The sequence below is a fragment of the Ixodes scapularis genome, unplaced genomic scaffold, assembly GCF_016920785.2.
Source record: "Ixodes scapularis isolate PalLabHiFi unplaced genomic scaffold, ASM1692078v2 PGA_scaffold2__306_contigs__length_199485367, whole genome shotgun sequence".
NCBI lineage: Eukaryota > Metazoa > Arthropoda > Arachnida > Ixodida > Ixodidae > Ixodes > Ixodes scapularis.
The window spans coordinates 12406129-12422413 of NW_024609857.1; the positions used below are offsets into that span (position 1 = coordinate 12406129).

General features: G+C 43.6%; 1 protein-coding gene across 1 annotated transcript in view; it reads left to right on the top strand.

Annotated features, from left to right (window-relative positions):
- Window positions 1-1850: 1850 nt before the first annotated feature.
- The window catches only part of LOC8037574 (suppressor of lurcher protein 1), a 195728-nt gene continuing 181293 nt past the window's right edge, over window positions 1851-16285 (top strand). Inside the window, exons 1-5 of the mRNA XM_042291212.1 lie at window positions 1851-2047; window positions 3271-3488; window positions 7390-7600; window positions 11709-11938; window positions 15799-15840. Coding sequence (XP_042147146.1) covers window positions 1851-2047; window positions 3271-3488; window positions 7390-7600; window positions 11709-11938; window positions 15799-15840 — 898 coding nt within the window. The remainder of the gene's footprint in view (window positions 2048-3270; window positions 3489-7389; window positions 7601-11708; window positions 11939-15798; window positions 15841-16285) is intronic.

Below are 16285 nucleotides of genomic sequence, written 5' to 3' on the forward strand. Positions count from 1 at the left end.
AAAAGCCAGGAAAACGGACAGTTGCTTCTCATTTATCTGGTATTTGTGTGTGAGGGATGATAGTGTATGTATAAAAAGAGTACAGCACGAATGGACACAAACATGCTGGTGGATCATACAAACTGTAGGACAGAGAAGGTAAAGTTGTTCTGACTGCTGTTGTAAAGACAAATCTCGATAGCTTTGCCACGCGCTGAAATGTGGGACGTTTTCTTATTATACAATGGTAAACAACACATTTTTCTAATTGATCAATAAATTTAAAAAAAGTAATAATAAACAGACAAAAAACACACTTGATCTGTCTCACCTCCAACCTTCACATTTAAAATATATGGGCGTTTAATGATTATGTAACTAAATATTGAAGTTAATCGGCTTATTCGATAGAGCGTCTGAAATATGAAGCGCAAATCTACGGGGTCGTTGGAAAAATATATTGAAACGGTGTTTTTGCGCACCACAAGCGTAGACTACATGTCGCCGAACGCCCAGTCTCACCAAGATTGTTGCGCAAGTGATTAGAATTGAATTATAAACTTTCAGAGCTTAGCGTTACCCAATTCAAAAGCCGGGAACAATTTTTCGAAATTTTCAAAAAGGAAATGGGGCCCGTCCCGGTCGCGGGCGCTATTATTCTCCATTTAATCGCCGGCTTCGCGTTGGCCGCCATTTTAGAATTGAAAGAATTCGAAACCCACTCTTACCTTTGTTAATAAATTCCCGCAGGCCCCGAAACTTTAATTTCTCTTCCCTACTACTAGCGCCATAGATTAGGGGCGGAGACTGCGGAGCTTGCCGATATAGGCCATGTTCCCAAATTTACTCGATCTTACTCCAGGGTAAGGGTTTTGTGCCCTTGGCGTTCTAAAACCTACCCGCGTCCAGCGTTTTCCAATCTTTGCTGTCACGTGACACGATCCGCCGGAGTAACTAGGATCCATTTGGGCAAGATTTGGAACACAGTCATGTAGTTTATTTTTACGGTAAGAAAAAAGGCTATTCGGATTCCTGACCTGTACATAAGAAAAAAATTTCATGTCGCTATGGCTCAATACCAACAGATATTTGCTAAATTGAGGACGTGTAGACATAAACATGAAAAATAAAATAGCATTATAAGGTAAAGAACGCGAAACTATGTACGGTGTACCCTTTCTTATATTAACGTGCCCAAAGAGAGACACGTGGCAATATTCAGCGGAACGGGAAAGCACTGTAGACATTTCGCTGCACCTCACATTTGTAACGTGCGCGTTTTGACAACTGGTGTAATAGTCTGAAAGGAAGCCTTCGTTTGATAGACGAGCAAGGGTGACTATATACCGACGCGCTGTTTCCAAAGCAAGGCCGCGTGTGCCTACACAGGTGTATGAACATTGCGCGTGCACAGAAACCGCCATCGCGTGAGAGGAAGCGTCTGCGCATGCCCAGTGCGGACAGCAGCGCCACCGCACGGGCGTGACGTCAGCGGCCTGAGTTGGTCTATAGTCACTGACAATCTCATTGTCGCCCCGCAGCCAATCAGATTGCGACACTGGTCGACAACAACGCCGAAGTCCAGCCGTGCCTGCTTTTCTTGAGCTCTTGCGAGCCTATGCGGAGAGCATGTTCGTCTGCTTCCTGCGCAGGAGTTTCGGTGACGTCAGAACGACGCGAAGCTCTGATTGGCTTTGATTGAAAGGATAGTGGCTAGACCTCAATGCTAGCTGCCTCGAGGTCTACCCACTATCCTTCCGATTGGAGCCAACCAGAGCTCGGTGTTCTGACGTCACTGCAAGAAGCAGACGAACTTTCGCCCCGCATAGCACAAGGGACGCGCGTTATTAACTTTTTTCTTCTTTTCGTATATGTGTATACTTGCAGATTGCCGCTGCGTGACGTTCGACGAGACGTTCGGCAAGGAGTACGGCGTCTTCACGTCCCCCAACTATCCGGTCCCGTACGAGGAAAACATCGAATGCGTGCTCTTTCGCTTCGTCGGCACGCCGGACCAGATCGTTCGCATCTCTTTCGAAGAGTTCGACGTGCAACGAAGCAATCTTGAGTACGCCGGATATTTATTAATTATAATATTTTTTTTTTCTGTATTAAAAAAGCTTTATTTTATGTCTTAGGTCCGTACTGGAAGTCATTCGAACATTGGGAAGCTAGGTTTCGCTATTCACACAACGCATAATTAATCTGGTTCCCTCGGAAGCCTTCGCCCATTGGCGTGTCGAGGAGAAACTTGGCGGGCTAAGATAGCAGCGAAAACACCTAACATATTGTAATGACAGCTCGAAACACTTCCATGTTAAAAAAAAAACTGCCGTGCCGATTTTGTTAAATTAACAAAAGTATAAAGAAAAGATTGTTCTCGTACAATTCTGACGAACGCACAGGCAGGAGCTCGTCGATTTGGCAAGTGGTGTTGCCGCACCTTATCCTATATGTGCACTTAGAACGAGGTCACCTATTTGGCAGAGACTCGTGAAAATTGTTTAGCAAGAATCACTCAACTTAATGTCACGATCTATTCAAAATCTCTTTAAAAATCACCTCTTTAAAAACGTAGTTTCTACGTGCCCTTGAAGTTTGACAATTACAGAATCTGTCTGCATCGTTTTTTACATAAAGATTACGAGTGCTTCAAACAGTTTGTACATTGCTTTAGTTTCTATTGCAATGGAAGGTTAAAAAAATAATGATGGGTCGTTTTCTCTGCGACTGTGTATTCTGAATAATTTGTTTAGATGCGCTTGTTAACCCATCAACTTACGAAACAAAACAAAACAGGTATCTATTTATCTCGAGGGTTTCACATTTGGTATTCTCTAACACCGTTGTATTTCTAGCATTGAAGGTTTACTTGATGAAAATATTGATTGCTCTGGTTAAAATATTGCTTACATCTATATACATATAGCATATATCGCAACTTGTCCTACCTTTTTGCTTTCACCCTCATTTAAGGCATCACTGGTTGCCTCTGAGGTAGGATGAACAATAAAAAAAAAAAGATCTCCAGCTCAAATTTAGGACGGATGGTTCATGTGGAGCTACGCATGCTAGAAACGACCGTCATTGCTTACTCGAGTCAGCGTGCAAACTAGCTGGTGAAGATTAGGCATAACGCAACTCCGATACTGTAGGCACGAAAAGGACGAGCGCACAAACAGTCTCGGGGCTCGAGACTTTTGGTGTACGGGTCGTCCTCCAATTACCGGCAGTCTCGGGGTTGTGTTATGTTTAATTGTTTCCGCGTCCCTCTCTGTCTGTCGCTCGCAGGTGTGTGTATGGGGACTACGTGAAGCTGTTCCTACACCTAGACGGCGAGGAGTCCGTGAACAGCCGCAGCCCGTACAACTCAATTCTGTGCGGCAAGATCGGGGACATCGAGATGACCCACTACTCGTCGGGCCACGCGCTCATCTTTGAGTTCCACTCGGACTGGCGCCAGGGAAACAACTCGGGGTTCCGGGGAACCTACAGGTTTCTCAGCAAAAGTAAGCCTTCCCTTTTGCGTTTCAGCTTCAACCGCAGAGACGCGGACCAAACAACAAACAAAGAACCATTCCATATCTACCATTCAGACTCTTACGCGTCCTCCTAACAACTAATCAAATTACTCGTAATCGATTAGTTTTTTAGTAAGTTTGTAATCGCTTCAATCCACTTCAGGAAGCAACTGCAAAAGTACTTTTTGAAAGCAATAGAATCCATTTTAACCATTTATATTTTTTCCTCCCCTTCCAAGTGGCACCCTTTCTTTGTACAAGTTTCCCATCAAGGAATGCTCGAACCAAGTCTTCGAGAGGAGGATGGTTTACCAAAAGTTTTGGATTAAGAATTAAGGATTCATATTAAGAACTCAAGGGTAAGAAACTCAGAGTTCGGTGATTTAAATCCAACATTGGACAGCACGAAAGACAAGTTTTCAAGTTTTCGAAGCGGTAGAAAAATATGTCCTTCCGAACATCTCAAATAACCGGAAAAGTAACAGTCCCTTTTTTCAGTGTAAAGGCCGATTACTTTTCTTCCCAAGTAATAAAGTTATCTAACTGAATACTTTTTTTAACGAAGAATAATTGTAAGTGTGGTCCGTTACGTTTTGTGAATAGCGTTTACAAAACCGCGTACCATCGTATGAAAGCGTTATGTCGCAGGTTAAAATAACTTTTATTGTCGACCAGAACGTGTGTACCTAACATGACTGCTCTCCAAACCCCCAAAAGTCTCGAGCAACGGCAATGTCCTTTGCCTCGCCTGGGAACCCAATGTTGCCAACTGCAATGAAGTTTAGGACAACTTTAACGGACACATCGGGAAGCTTACATTGTCTGAACGATTAAGGTGTATTTTTATCTTTTTTTAAAGCATGTCATGCTTTCTAGCGCTACCCACCAATCCCCAACTTATGCCCGTCCGTCCGCCCGCCCGTGCATTTCCCGCAACATTTAGCGGGGAAATTGGCGTCACGTGACCTACACTCCTTGGGGGAATTGACGGCACGTGACTATACGTCAACTCAGTTTCCCCACTAAATTTAGCGGGAAAATCTACGTCTTGAGGTCAAAACTTCAATTCAGTTTCCCCGCTTAATTTAGCGGGAAATTGACGTCATGTAACCCATACACCAATTCAGTAACCCTCTAAGTTTAGCGGGAAAATTCGAGACTTGTGACCTAGACACCAGTCCAGTTTCCCACCTAAATTTAGCGGGGCAAATCGACGTCATGTGACCTGACGTCACGTGACCTGTACAACCATTCAGTTTCTCCGCTAAATTTGACGGAAAAATATACGTCACGTGACAGACCAATTCCCTATATGCATTTCATGTATTATAGGATTTGGTAAAAGTTGCCGTCAATTTCTTTTTTTCCTGTTAATCTTGTGTTTTTGTTTGCCTTGTAGTACAAGAGGTCTCCTCAAGCCTCACAAAAGCAGCTTTTGTTATTATTTTTTTTTGAATCCCCCCTTTTTTTGAATTGTTTAAGATAGAAATAATCTGTGTTTCAATTTTTCAACACCGAGTAGCTTCCGCTCGATATCAATGCGTTTGTCTAAATGCGGAGACAAAGTCGTCTGCTTCTAGCACAAGAGTTACAGTGACGTCAGAACGACACCGAGCTCTGATTGGCTTTGGTTGAAAGGATAGTGGGTAGACGGCAATGCTAGATGCCTCGAGGTCTACCCACTCTCTTTTTCCATCAGCCAATAAGAGCACGGCATTCTGACATCATCGCAACCCCTGCAAAGAAGCAGACGAAGTTGCGCTCCGCACAGGTAAGAAGCCGGCCATAGAAATCTATGTTTCGACTGAAAGTACGTAATACCGCTGCTACGCAGGTATTTCAGGTGGAAGGTAGCCACATCCTGGCTAACTTCCTTGGGATCCTGTTTATGCACGTGCCACTTGGCATAACATTCTTCGCTGATTTTTTTTTTTTAATTACTTTCTGAGCAATGCGTTTGAAATACTCTTGCGAAAGGAGTATAAGTAGGGGGTGAGTGAAAGTACAGCTTTGGAGTTACACAAACTATGCTCTGTTTTATACATAAATCACAACACAACGAAGTGAAACGTGCTCGCGCGAGCGTGTGAACTTTAATAGCTTTCCGTGTGCACGAGTAAATGCGCAATAAAGATGAGAATTAGACTTAGTGAAATTAAAGCAAAGGTGTAGGGGAGTTGGTGCACAGTTGTAGTGTTTGCCATTTTTTGTTGTTTTTCTTCGTCTGAAAATTTTCTTAGCATGATTGGCAGCCCTCGGGGGTATCATAGACGCCTTTTAGCGCGCTATATGTTACCTGTCAAAAAAAAAAAATTGAGGGGCGCGTGCTTTGCTTGTGCGGTGTGCGTAGGTCAGCCCCATAGGCCAGCCCCTCGAGTCTGTAGCCGAGATCTTGTACCGTGATCGTTATCTTCCAATTATCGTTAAAAAAACGCTATTTTTTTTACAAATATAAAAATTGAGTGAAAACGAATTGACTCTGCATGACATTTTGGTATTTTTTTTTAAAACATCCGTGAAAAATAACTTACAGTGTGCTGAATGTTAGTTTTTGGTAATGTTCCTGAGATTCTTTTTACTATGCTCAATATTATCTTAAATATACGATTGGCACCCGATGAGTTTATGAGTGGTTTATTTTAATATGAAGGACAATTTAGAAGGTAACAATTATATATTTTTTTCTCACACGGTTGATTTATTAGGAAGCAAAACTACCTAAAACTTTCCCCTTTGAGAAATTTAAGTAGATATTTGGTCCTTTGCGAGAAATAATTTTCTTCCGCAAAGTAACTTTCGATCAATCTAAGTCCTTGCTCGTAGGGCGAATAGTTGCCTCATTGCACAAACAGGCAACACGGAATGGTAGATGTACTGACGACGTAGTCCGACTGTATCATAAGAAGAAGGAACTGAAGGCACTGCTCCAAGATTGCAATAATAAAACCGAAATTTCGGAGGTCCACGGCCCAGCGATACTATACGGTCGGGTGACCTGACTCATTGATGGACTAAGGAATAATGTAAACCACCACCTCGGGAGGATCTTTAATAAGCGCCAGCATCTCAGTATTCGCAGTACCACTGTAGTATTCAGTCTAGGGTTGTTCGGAGCAACCAAGTTTTAGCAATATGTTTTAACACGAAGCAGATATACATGTAGAAAGTTACCCTAACAATTGTCTTTTTACATGTGGTGAATATCGTAATGCTTTTGGTGTCCAGATGGTGACATAGGAAATGATAAGATATTAAGTATTTTGTTTTTGGCACAGCTTTAGTTTCTAGAAAAGGGAGGTGCCCCATAAGACCTTGGTTTTCTCAACTGATACAATGTGTCACTGAAACACTTTTACATTATGTTTTACCGCGAAAATAAGCTGCGCATCTTTGAAGGCTCACATTTCGCCCAAAGGTTGTGCTAACGGTCTGAGCCAGGTGCCATACCTTCAGAACTAACCGGTGTCTTATTCGAGAGTTATAAGTGATTTTCTGATAATATCAATGGGAAAATACGTGGAGTTTAGCGGCCTTACCAAGAATGGGCTCATTTTCGCATTGTAATTTGTACAAAAACACATAACCTTTGAATACGATGAAGTTTACTTCTAATACTTAGGCTTCTGGTTCAGACCGCTAGCGCTACATTTGGACGAAGGCTATGCGTTCGGCAGTGTTTAATTTTGCGTTAAAAAGAACACAAAAACATCGTAATTTTTTTAGGGGGGGGGGGGGGGGGGCACGTTGCACATGTATATTTTATATATATATATAAGATAAAGTCTATCCTGAGATTTTTCAATGTGCAAAACTGGTCTCGCTTTGTCCCGCACCTGCAAAGGGCTTTCTCGTGCAGCTATGATTAAGCGGGTCTTTTGGGATCGTGCAGAGCAATTCGAGACGGACGGCTTCCCCGTGGCGGACTCCCGGTGCAGCTACCTCATGGAGAGCGCCAACCGGACCTCGGGCCGCTTCTTCTCCCCCCAGTACCCGAGCTCGTACCCGAGGGACGTCAAGTGCGCTTACCGATTCCTCGGCAAGGAGAACGAGCGCGTCAAGGTGCTCTTCGAGCAGGTCCGACTCCAGCGGGGAGACTTCAGGTGGGTGCAGGCTTTCTTCGTTTCGAGCCCATCTCGCGGTGGGAGGCCGTCATGTTTGCTTAAACTCACTCACTCAAAACCACTTGAATAAAATATGTAATTCATTCACCCTCAATCTCACAATAAAAAAAAAAAGTTAAAAACTCACTCACCTTCCGCATTTATCTTCAAGTCCTCACTCAAGAACTCATGAAACTCAACGATCTATTGTACTCACATAACTAATAAACCGAGTGAACTCACGAACTCACTGAAATCGTAAACTCATTAAACTCATGAACTCACGTACTCACCGAATTCATAAACTCACCAAACTCATCAACTCACGTACGCGTCGAACTCAAAAACTCACCGAACTCATAAATTCACCGAACTGATAAACTTACCGAACTCATAAACTCACTGAACTCAGACTCACCGAACTCGCGCTTCTCGCTCAACTTTAATCTGATTACACATGGGTAAAATCAGCACAAAAAAAGAAGGAAACTGTAGAAGAATGCAAGAAACAGGACAGACGCTGAACTCACAACTCAATATTTCATGCAGAAGAACTGATCATTAGTCATTTTCAAACATCCATCGAGCAACATTGGCAGTCGCCATTGCTTGGACACGAAACGCGTGATTGGATCCGAGTACTCGTCGAATGTTGACGCAGCACTCACTTTGAATACGAGCTGAGCCGAGTTCACGCCGAACGCTGACGGAGGCCTCCTGTCCAACAAACGCTCAGAGCATGTGAGCGAGCAATGGCGGACAGGCGTGGGTGCGGACTTTTGAAAAGGGTTATTGAGTTAATGAGTTCAGCGTCTGTCCTGTCTCCTGTGTACTTCTACACTTTCATACCTTTTTTTTTTCTCTGATTTTAACCACGTTTAATGCTTGCCAACTAGCCCAGCTCACAACCCTTCTACCTTCAAACTAGTGAGCTTTTGAGGCTAAAGAACTCAGTGATCCTAGCCTCAAGCCTGATCGGTGGTGGTGAGTGAGGTGAACGAGTGCACTCGTGAATGAGTCTTGCCGAAGTGTGGTCGCGGTTCGAATTTGAAACCAGATGCGATGCATTGGCGCCCATTTGGTAGATGATTTTCTTTCTGTACTCAGCGGTGTGCATTGTTGTCGGTTAATATAGCATTAGTGCATCTCAGCCTTGTTGGTAAGAGATAAGTTAGGAGGTCTCGTGGCTTCAACTTAGTAGACGATAAGGCTTTACACGCAATTTGCAAGATAGAAACATAGCGTGAAACACAAAATGCCCAAAATCTTTAAAAAAAGACCAAAAAAAAAAACACGCGGTTTTCAATCTTCTTTTTACCTTCGAAGTGCTGAGACCGAAACGCTATACTAATCAATACGGGCTTAATTACCTAGAAGTTGACTTCTTTCTTGTTAGGAAATTCCCATAAAAATCTAATGAATGGATAGCGTAATCGTCTTAATAGTAAGTGTACGATGCTATTTGTTTAAGATAAACTTGGTGACGTGTGAAATGGATAGCTTTTGTGCGCTCAAACAAATATTGCGCCTATCCCATACTACGCTACAAATGCAGCGAAAGGGTACAGGGGCAAGCATCAATTGAAAAAGTGTATTGTGTCCAATACTAGATTCCAGAGATTACAGATACGAAAACGACTGGCGCACTGCAAATGTCTGTGTATAATTTTTTTTTTATGATTGGCTGTACATTTAATAGGCAGTTTTAGTAGACTGTACGCGAAAGCTTTGCGTACGCAAAAAAATATCGGGGTTGGGAGTGACCACACGCAGAAAGCAATAGAAGGGATAGCATATTGCATACGCATGCTACGCAGTGGATTTCGCGCTGTAGGCTCGCGGGCTTCCTCGTGCCCAGCGAGAGCACCACTTTCAAGATGGCGGCTACCTCGACTGGCGCAGCATAAGTGACGTGGTGTTCGCAAAGTTCTGTGTTGTTTGAAGTTACGTGGTGCTCAGCTTGGCAGTTCTTTATGGGACCTATTGCAGTCGAGCCAGACCGCCGTGTAGCTGAAGGAGGGCAATATGAAAATGTTCACAACTCGCAATATGCGGGAACGCTGCGATCTGATAAACGCTACGCCTCTTCGAGCAGTTCATGGCCAACGGTTAAACGACTCTTCAAAAAATCGCAGAAGTTGTCGCAATGCCCTGGACATCAGTAGTTTATAAATTTCTTCCCGCGATAGCATCGATAAAAGGTGTCATTTCCACGGGATGATTGACGGAGGCTCCGTGATCGAATGTGGCTATGCACTCGTACTCGTATTCCAGAAAATCGCGCTTGACCAGGCAGCTGCGTCTTGGCTTAATCTGAACTAAAACGGTTAAAAACGTTTTCCGGCACTGTGAGCGCGCGGAATTATACGGATTTGGCAAATGCAATCAAGATCATTCAATATGTTCATTCAGCAACGTTTACGGAATGCACAACAAAAGTCGGTCCGAGCAAGTAGTTTTTGACGTACGCCATACTATTGCGTATTGCGTACATAGCCAGAAATGCTATGCATAAAACTGTCTAAGATCGGTTAAGGTTAGTCCTCTGTCAGTTTTTACGTTTGTGGTGTCCTATGTCTCCGTATGCCCATTTCTACAGTAGATACTATATATATATACATGTTGGAAAGCCTATGATAGGTCAACTGAAGTGACTGAAGACTGATTCTCGCATTTGCGCTTGAGTGTTATCGATTGCGCAACAACCGCTTGTGAGCGCTTACGACATAAGGACAGACTAACGTCATCTATAGGTTAGTCCTGGAACTCATTCCTATTTGCACGTATTTTACGTATCTTTTATTCACCGCGTTTTCTAAATAATTACGAGAATGTATTTATCTTACATTGTTGGTAGATTTGATTTCGCAAATAGTGCGAAAATCTTCACAAAAGTTATACGCAGTTCGAAAGTGTTTCCGGGGATTCCCGATAGATGGTGCCACCGGGACAGCGCGCTCTATCGTCGTGAGCGGTGGCGAGGCAGTCGATCACGCTGAAACGCATACGTTTATACCAGCCTCGATGAAACTGCAATTAGGTGTATAAAAATTGGCGGCGGCCTTTCTCTCCAAATTCCTGAAATGCATGAAACGCACCATTTAAGGAACGATCGTCTAAATTCGTTTGGAAGACATTAAACACTCGTTTCGGTGAGTGAAAAAGAACCTTTATTTTATCAATTTAGCGGGGAAACTGATTTGGTCCATGCATCATGTGGCGTCAGTTTTCCCGCCAGATTTAGCGGGGAAAGAAAACTTGTGTATACGTCCTCGACGTCAGGTTACGTGACGTAACTTTTTTCATTAAATTTAACGGGGAAACTGACTTAGTGCATAGACTACGTGACATCAATTTCCCCGCCAAATTTAGGGGAGAAACTGTTTCGGTGTATACGCCATGTGGCCTAACGTCACGTGGCGTCAATTTTCCAGCTAAATATAGATGAAAAATTTAATTGGTGCATAGGTCACGTGATGTCAGGTATCGCGACATCAATTTTCCCCGTTAAATTTAGAGGGGAAACTAAACTAGTTTGCGGCTCACGTGACAAAGTTTTCCCGCCAGATTTAGCGGAGGAACTAAATTCGCGTGCAGGTGACGTGATGTCAAGTCACGTGGCATCAATTTTCTCCGCCAAATCTAGCGGGAAAACTAAATTAGTGTACAGGTCACGTGATATCTGGTCACGCGACATCAATTTTCTCCGCAAAATCTAGCGGGGAAGCTGAATCAGTGTATGGGTCACGTGACGTGAGGTCACGTGAGCTAAGATTTTCCTTTACACCTTCACAGCTCAAGGCTAGTTAACGCAGCACCGTTTTCTTACGTTACGAAACTTACGGACCCTTACCTTGAGATACTAACACCACAAGTCACCGGCACATCCATGCTTCGTATTCCTGGTGTTGCCAAGCTACTCCTTTAACTGGACACAACGCTTCGTACGATGCAGGAAAGCGTAGGTGAGCTTCGTAACGAAAGTAAGCGGTGCTGCGTGAACTAAAGTGGCTTTAGTGCAAACCACTTTTTACTCGAATCATTTCCCTCGTTGATGGTTTGGTAGATGCGAGTCCTCCATATCGTGGACATTTTCCCGTATGTGCAGCTGTTTCAACAGTCCGGACGTGATCCTGGTGCACGACGGCCGAGACGGCAGCTCTCCGGTCATCGGCCAGCTGTGCAACCGCAACGTTTGGGTGGAGATGATGTCCACGGGGCCGGACCTGTACATCACCTTCAGTTCGCAGAGCCACTTCCCCGGGAGGGGCTTCATGGCCAAGTACACCTTCTCCGAGGCGCCTTACAACGGTTCCCTCGACCAGCTCGTGTCCATAGGTGAGCAGTTGTAGACCACGTTAAGGTAGACCACTTTAGGGGTCGGTAAGGTCGAAAGCCTAGACTACCGGTAGGAGGCGGTTTACACGTACAGAGTGGGAGAAATGGATTGAACGCAATTTAGATTGACGGCATTAATGGGTTTCTTAACCAATCGCGCTGGGATTTACTACAAAGGTGCCTGCAGTTGGTGGAAGCTTTCGCTAAAATTGTGGAAAGATTGGCTTACCTGAATAAATCAAGAAAAAAAAATTTCCCTATACTTTGCATGTAGACTAAAAAAAAAGGTTATGTGTTACTGTGGCAGTTATTTGGGTTAAATGAAGTGAAGAATGGTTCTCCATTTTACAAATTTTTCTATCGTAATTAACGCCAGAGTAGCCCACAATGATTTTATGATGATCTTGAGGTAAAACGCTTAGCAATAATATTTCTATAGACGATTTTGTTTCTTTATTTTGTTTTGGGGGGTTTTGTGCATCCATACTCTCAATAAATTAATGCACCAGCCTCGAGCACCTCTGTAGTAAATCCCAGTGCGATAAGTTAAGAAACGGATTGATGCGGTCAGTTTAAATTGCGTTTAATCCGTTTCGCCCACGCCGTATATATGCAGTTCTGAGCCAGCTTCGTGAATTAAATCCAGAAGCGTGCGTAGAGTTTTCATTTCTCCATGGAAGCCACACCGTTCTTGAGGTGCACTTGCGTGTTGCCTCAAGGCTTTTGTAGCCGCACGGGAGGTGATCTTGGTGGACTACGTGTCGGGGTTCCTTGTAGTAGCTGCATGTCGGTAGTGCCCTCGCCTGTACCCACGCAACCCTTACGTTCGATGTGCAGGTGGTATTGGGTCTAATGAGCCTTAAGGGGATGTGAACTCATTTGGGAACTCAGGGGACAGGTTTTGCCAACTTGGAGTGATTCTTCCGCTAATACAGCCTGTTTATTATTGCCGTTCGGCTGAAAAGAAACAATCAAAGTGGCAACTCGCAAAGAAAAGAGTTGCCTGGAGTGTGTGCGTTTTCTGCTGCAGCGTGTTGCTTGAACGCCGTTCGCAGTTTTGGAGAAACCAACAGCAACATTTTTTCTTTACGAGAGTTGTGATCCCCCTGTAAAAGAAGTCAGCTTGCTAGCCCAGGATAACGCTACACTATTTTTCTTCTTTTTCTGTACTAAGTTTACGAAGAAACGGGGTCAACCAAGTATACATAACAGCGCCTCCTTTGGATTATAAATATAATTATTATTACGACATTTTTTGTTTTTCGCATTAATAATTCGTCTTTCTTAACTTTCTTTAGCTAGAAATTATGTTAAGAGTTCAGTTAAGTTAATTAAGTGTGTTGTTTGGGCGATGACTCGAAGAATAAATTCTTACATGAACTAAAATATATCATTCAAAAATGTTTTGTTATAATTTTATATCATATTTCCGTTATCCTTTTTTGGTTCACCGAAGCCAAAATTTTTTTTCTCTGTCGTGTTTCGACACAGATCTATGTCGGCCAAAAAACGTCTTGCCGTAAATATGGTATAATCGGCAGTTAATACAGGTCAGTTTCTTTTGTAGCTTACCGTTTCGAGTGCCAGTACCTTCTTTCTGAGCAGAAGGAAAGACTGTTTATAACCGTCATTTTAAATTTCAATCGCCGTCGTTAATAACAGCCTTCGGCACCGTACTAAGTCTTCAGATAAGTGTTGTCACTTCTGGGTACATGCCTGTGAAGGGGACAGAAAATAGGCTGAGAAGCAAACACAGTTAGATAAAATACGCTAACCCCCTTCATTCGAGGTAAATTGAATAAATATAAAACGTCAAAAGAGAAAGCAAAAACTCCGATTCTACTAGTTTTTGGAATTAAATTCTTCAGTAGTGGTTATTTTAACTTGTTCATCTCAAGTGCGAATAAAACTTTCAACTATGTCGCTCACGAAAGAGAGGAACAAACGTTCTGATTAGTGTCTTTCCTGAATAGTTTTTGTTTAGAATTTATAAAAGATGTAAAACACTGTTTAAAATACGTATTAGTAATTATAACAAGAGTGCACTTGTTTTTGAAGTTGGAGGTTCAAAGATGAACGAGACGATACACCTGAAAGTGGACAGGAAATATGAAAGGGAGGCTGCACTCTATGCGCTGCGTGCGGTGCTCCCAAGACTACACGAGGGGAAAAAATGAAGAGACCCAAAAAATGCGAAAACAGTAACCCACGAAGATTGCACATAAAACGTTTGTTTTAAATTCATCCGCCCGCTCGTGAACTCTCAAAAGAGTCAACCGACCTTTGACCTCTAAGCTTTGTTTTCAGGTGAAATAAAAAAAAAATGTTTTTGCTCAAAATTTAAAACATGTTTTTGATTATTCGATCCTTCCTCTTCGGCAGATATTTTACACTGCAGAAAACAGACTCAAATAAAAGAACATTTCATACACGCATTTTTAGTCACAAAGCTGTAATAAAGTTCTCACAAAAAAAAAGAAACGAAAAGTTTATAAAGCTTGGCCTATGAATACTGTAAAACCCTTTATTTTCGCGGCCCCTGTTTTTCGCGAATCGGTCACAGATGACATAATCGCGACCACTAAATTTCGCGAATTCCAGACGCCTGCATTAAAAATCTTAAGGACCGAAATTTTCGCGCGCCCTTAAATTTCGCGAATTCTTCAATTCGTGAAATTCGCGAAAATTGAGGGCTCGCGAACATTAAGGGTTTTACAGTATTCAAGTTATAAGAGTCCAATATTTTCCTTAGAAATTACACTGGGCGTCGGCAACTTAGATTTAAAGGAACCATGAGCCGATATTGAGTTCAAATTTTACTTACTGCATATCGCTTACTAAAAATATATATATATATATATATATATATAAGAAAGAAACCAGCATATGGAGGCTGGAAGTCAGAATCGTGTTTTCACTGTCATATGTCGCAAATGCGCCCGCACAATTTCTTTTCCTCTTTCATTTGAACATTCGGCTTCCCGTCTATATCGATGTGTGTCCAGTGCACATTTAGCGCGGTGACGGATACCGTCGAACTATGCTCGGTGCACAGCATATATGAACTTTAAGCTTTGGCAGCCCCGTCGCGTGACTTTCATAAACACTGGGAGCACAAGCCCGGAAAGAAAGAAAGAAAGCCACCTTACAGAGTGCTGTGACCCCGAGCGAAAACAAAAAAGGGGTGGGGAGGGGGGTGTTCCTAAAATCAGTTTCGAATCACAATTTGTAGTCTGGAACGCGTCTTCGACTATAGTGCGTTTACCGCATCCCCAAATGTGGTCCCTTAATTTTAGCCCGATGACGTCATAAGAGCGCAACGCTGTCGCCTGCCGCGATCCTGACGATGCGACAGCAGCGACGGTAGACGGGGAAGATGCCTGTTCTTCTGCAGATCTTTCTGCAGCCTGACATTCAACGGAAACCATAACAGACACAAGATGGGACGCCGCGACGACAGCGACCCTCGCGTCCCCTCGTCCTCATCGCCAGCATTTCTACGACCAACCGCCAGGATCGCGGCATCCGACAACACAACACGCCGGCTCTTGTGAGGCAATTTGTTGCGGCTTTGGGCACCACTAAGTTTTGATGCATCAGCGGAAAGGACGCCAACCACAACAGTCCGAGACGCCATCCAGAGAACATCGTCGTGACAAACGAGTGTGCTCATTTCGTTGCTAAGTCTAAAAAAAAAAAAAAAAAAAAAAAAGCCACGGGGAATTTGAAATGCTTTCACGCCATGCGCTATAAGTTGAAGGACAATCGAGACTAGGTTGATTTTGAAGAAAATTGGCCCCGAAATGGTATAGTGACCGCTAGAGCTCCGCTGAATCGTTGTGTGTGTTTTCTATCCGCAGAACCCCAAAAGAACCACGACGGCGTCTACTTCAACAGACAAGGTAAGCGGGCTACCGGATTTTCGATCCATCTTTCTTGTGAATGTCAAAAGGCGATGGGCACGCGTTCCGCAATAGACCCGTAGCTCTCAAGTTTTAAACAGCGCCCCTGGCGAGCAACAGAAGATATTTTTAGGTCGCGTTTCCGCTGCGCGTAGTGATGCCTCATTCAAACGCTCTGTCCGCGCGCATGAACCACGAGCAGACGCTGAGGAACGACGCTCACAGACGCTAGTTTACGCCCATGGAAGGTGGGTATGATGGGACGCTGATACACCACTTCACGTCAGCAGTAAATGGTCGCGTTTCGCAGACTCTAGCGGAGGCGCCTTTTTTGCGGTCGCGTTTCGTGAACGTTCAGCGCCCCTGGCCGAGAGCAACAGGCCCATGTCCACCTTGTCTGTGATGAGGATTTTTAATGCCGCGAGAGGGAGGGTTCAAATGGGCG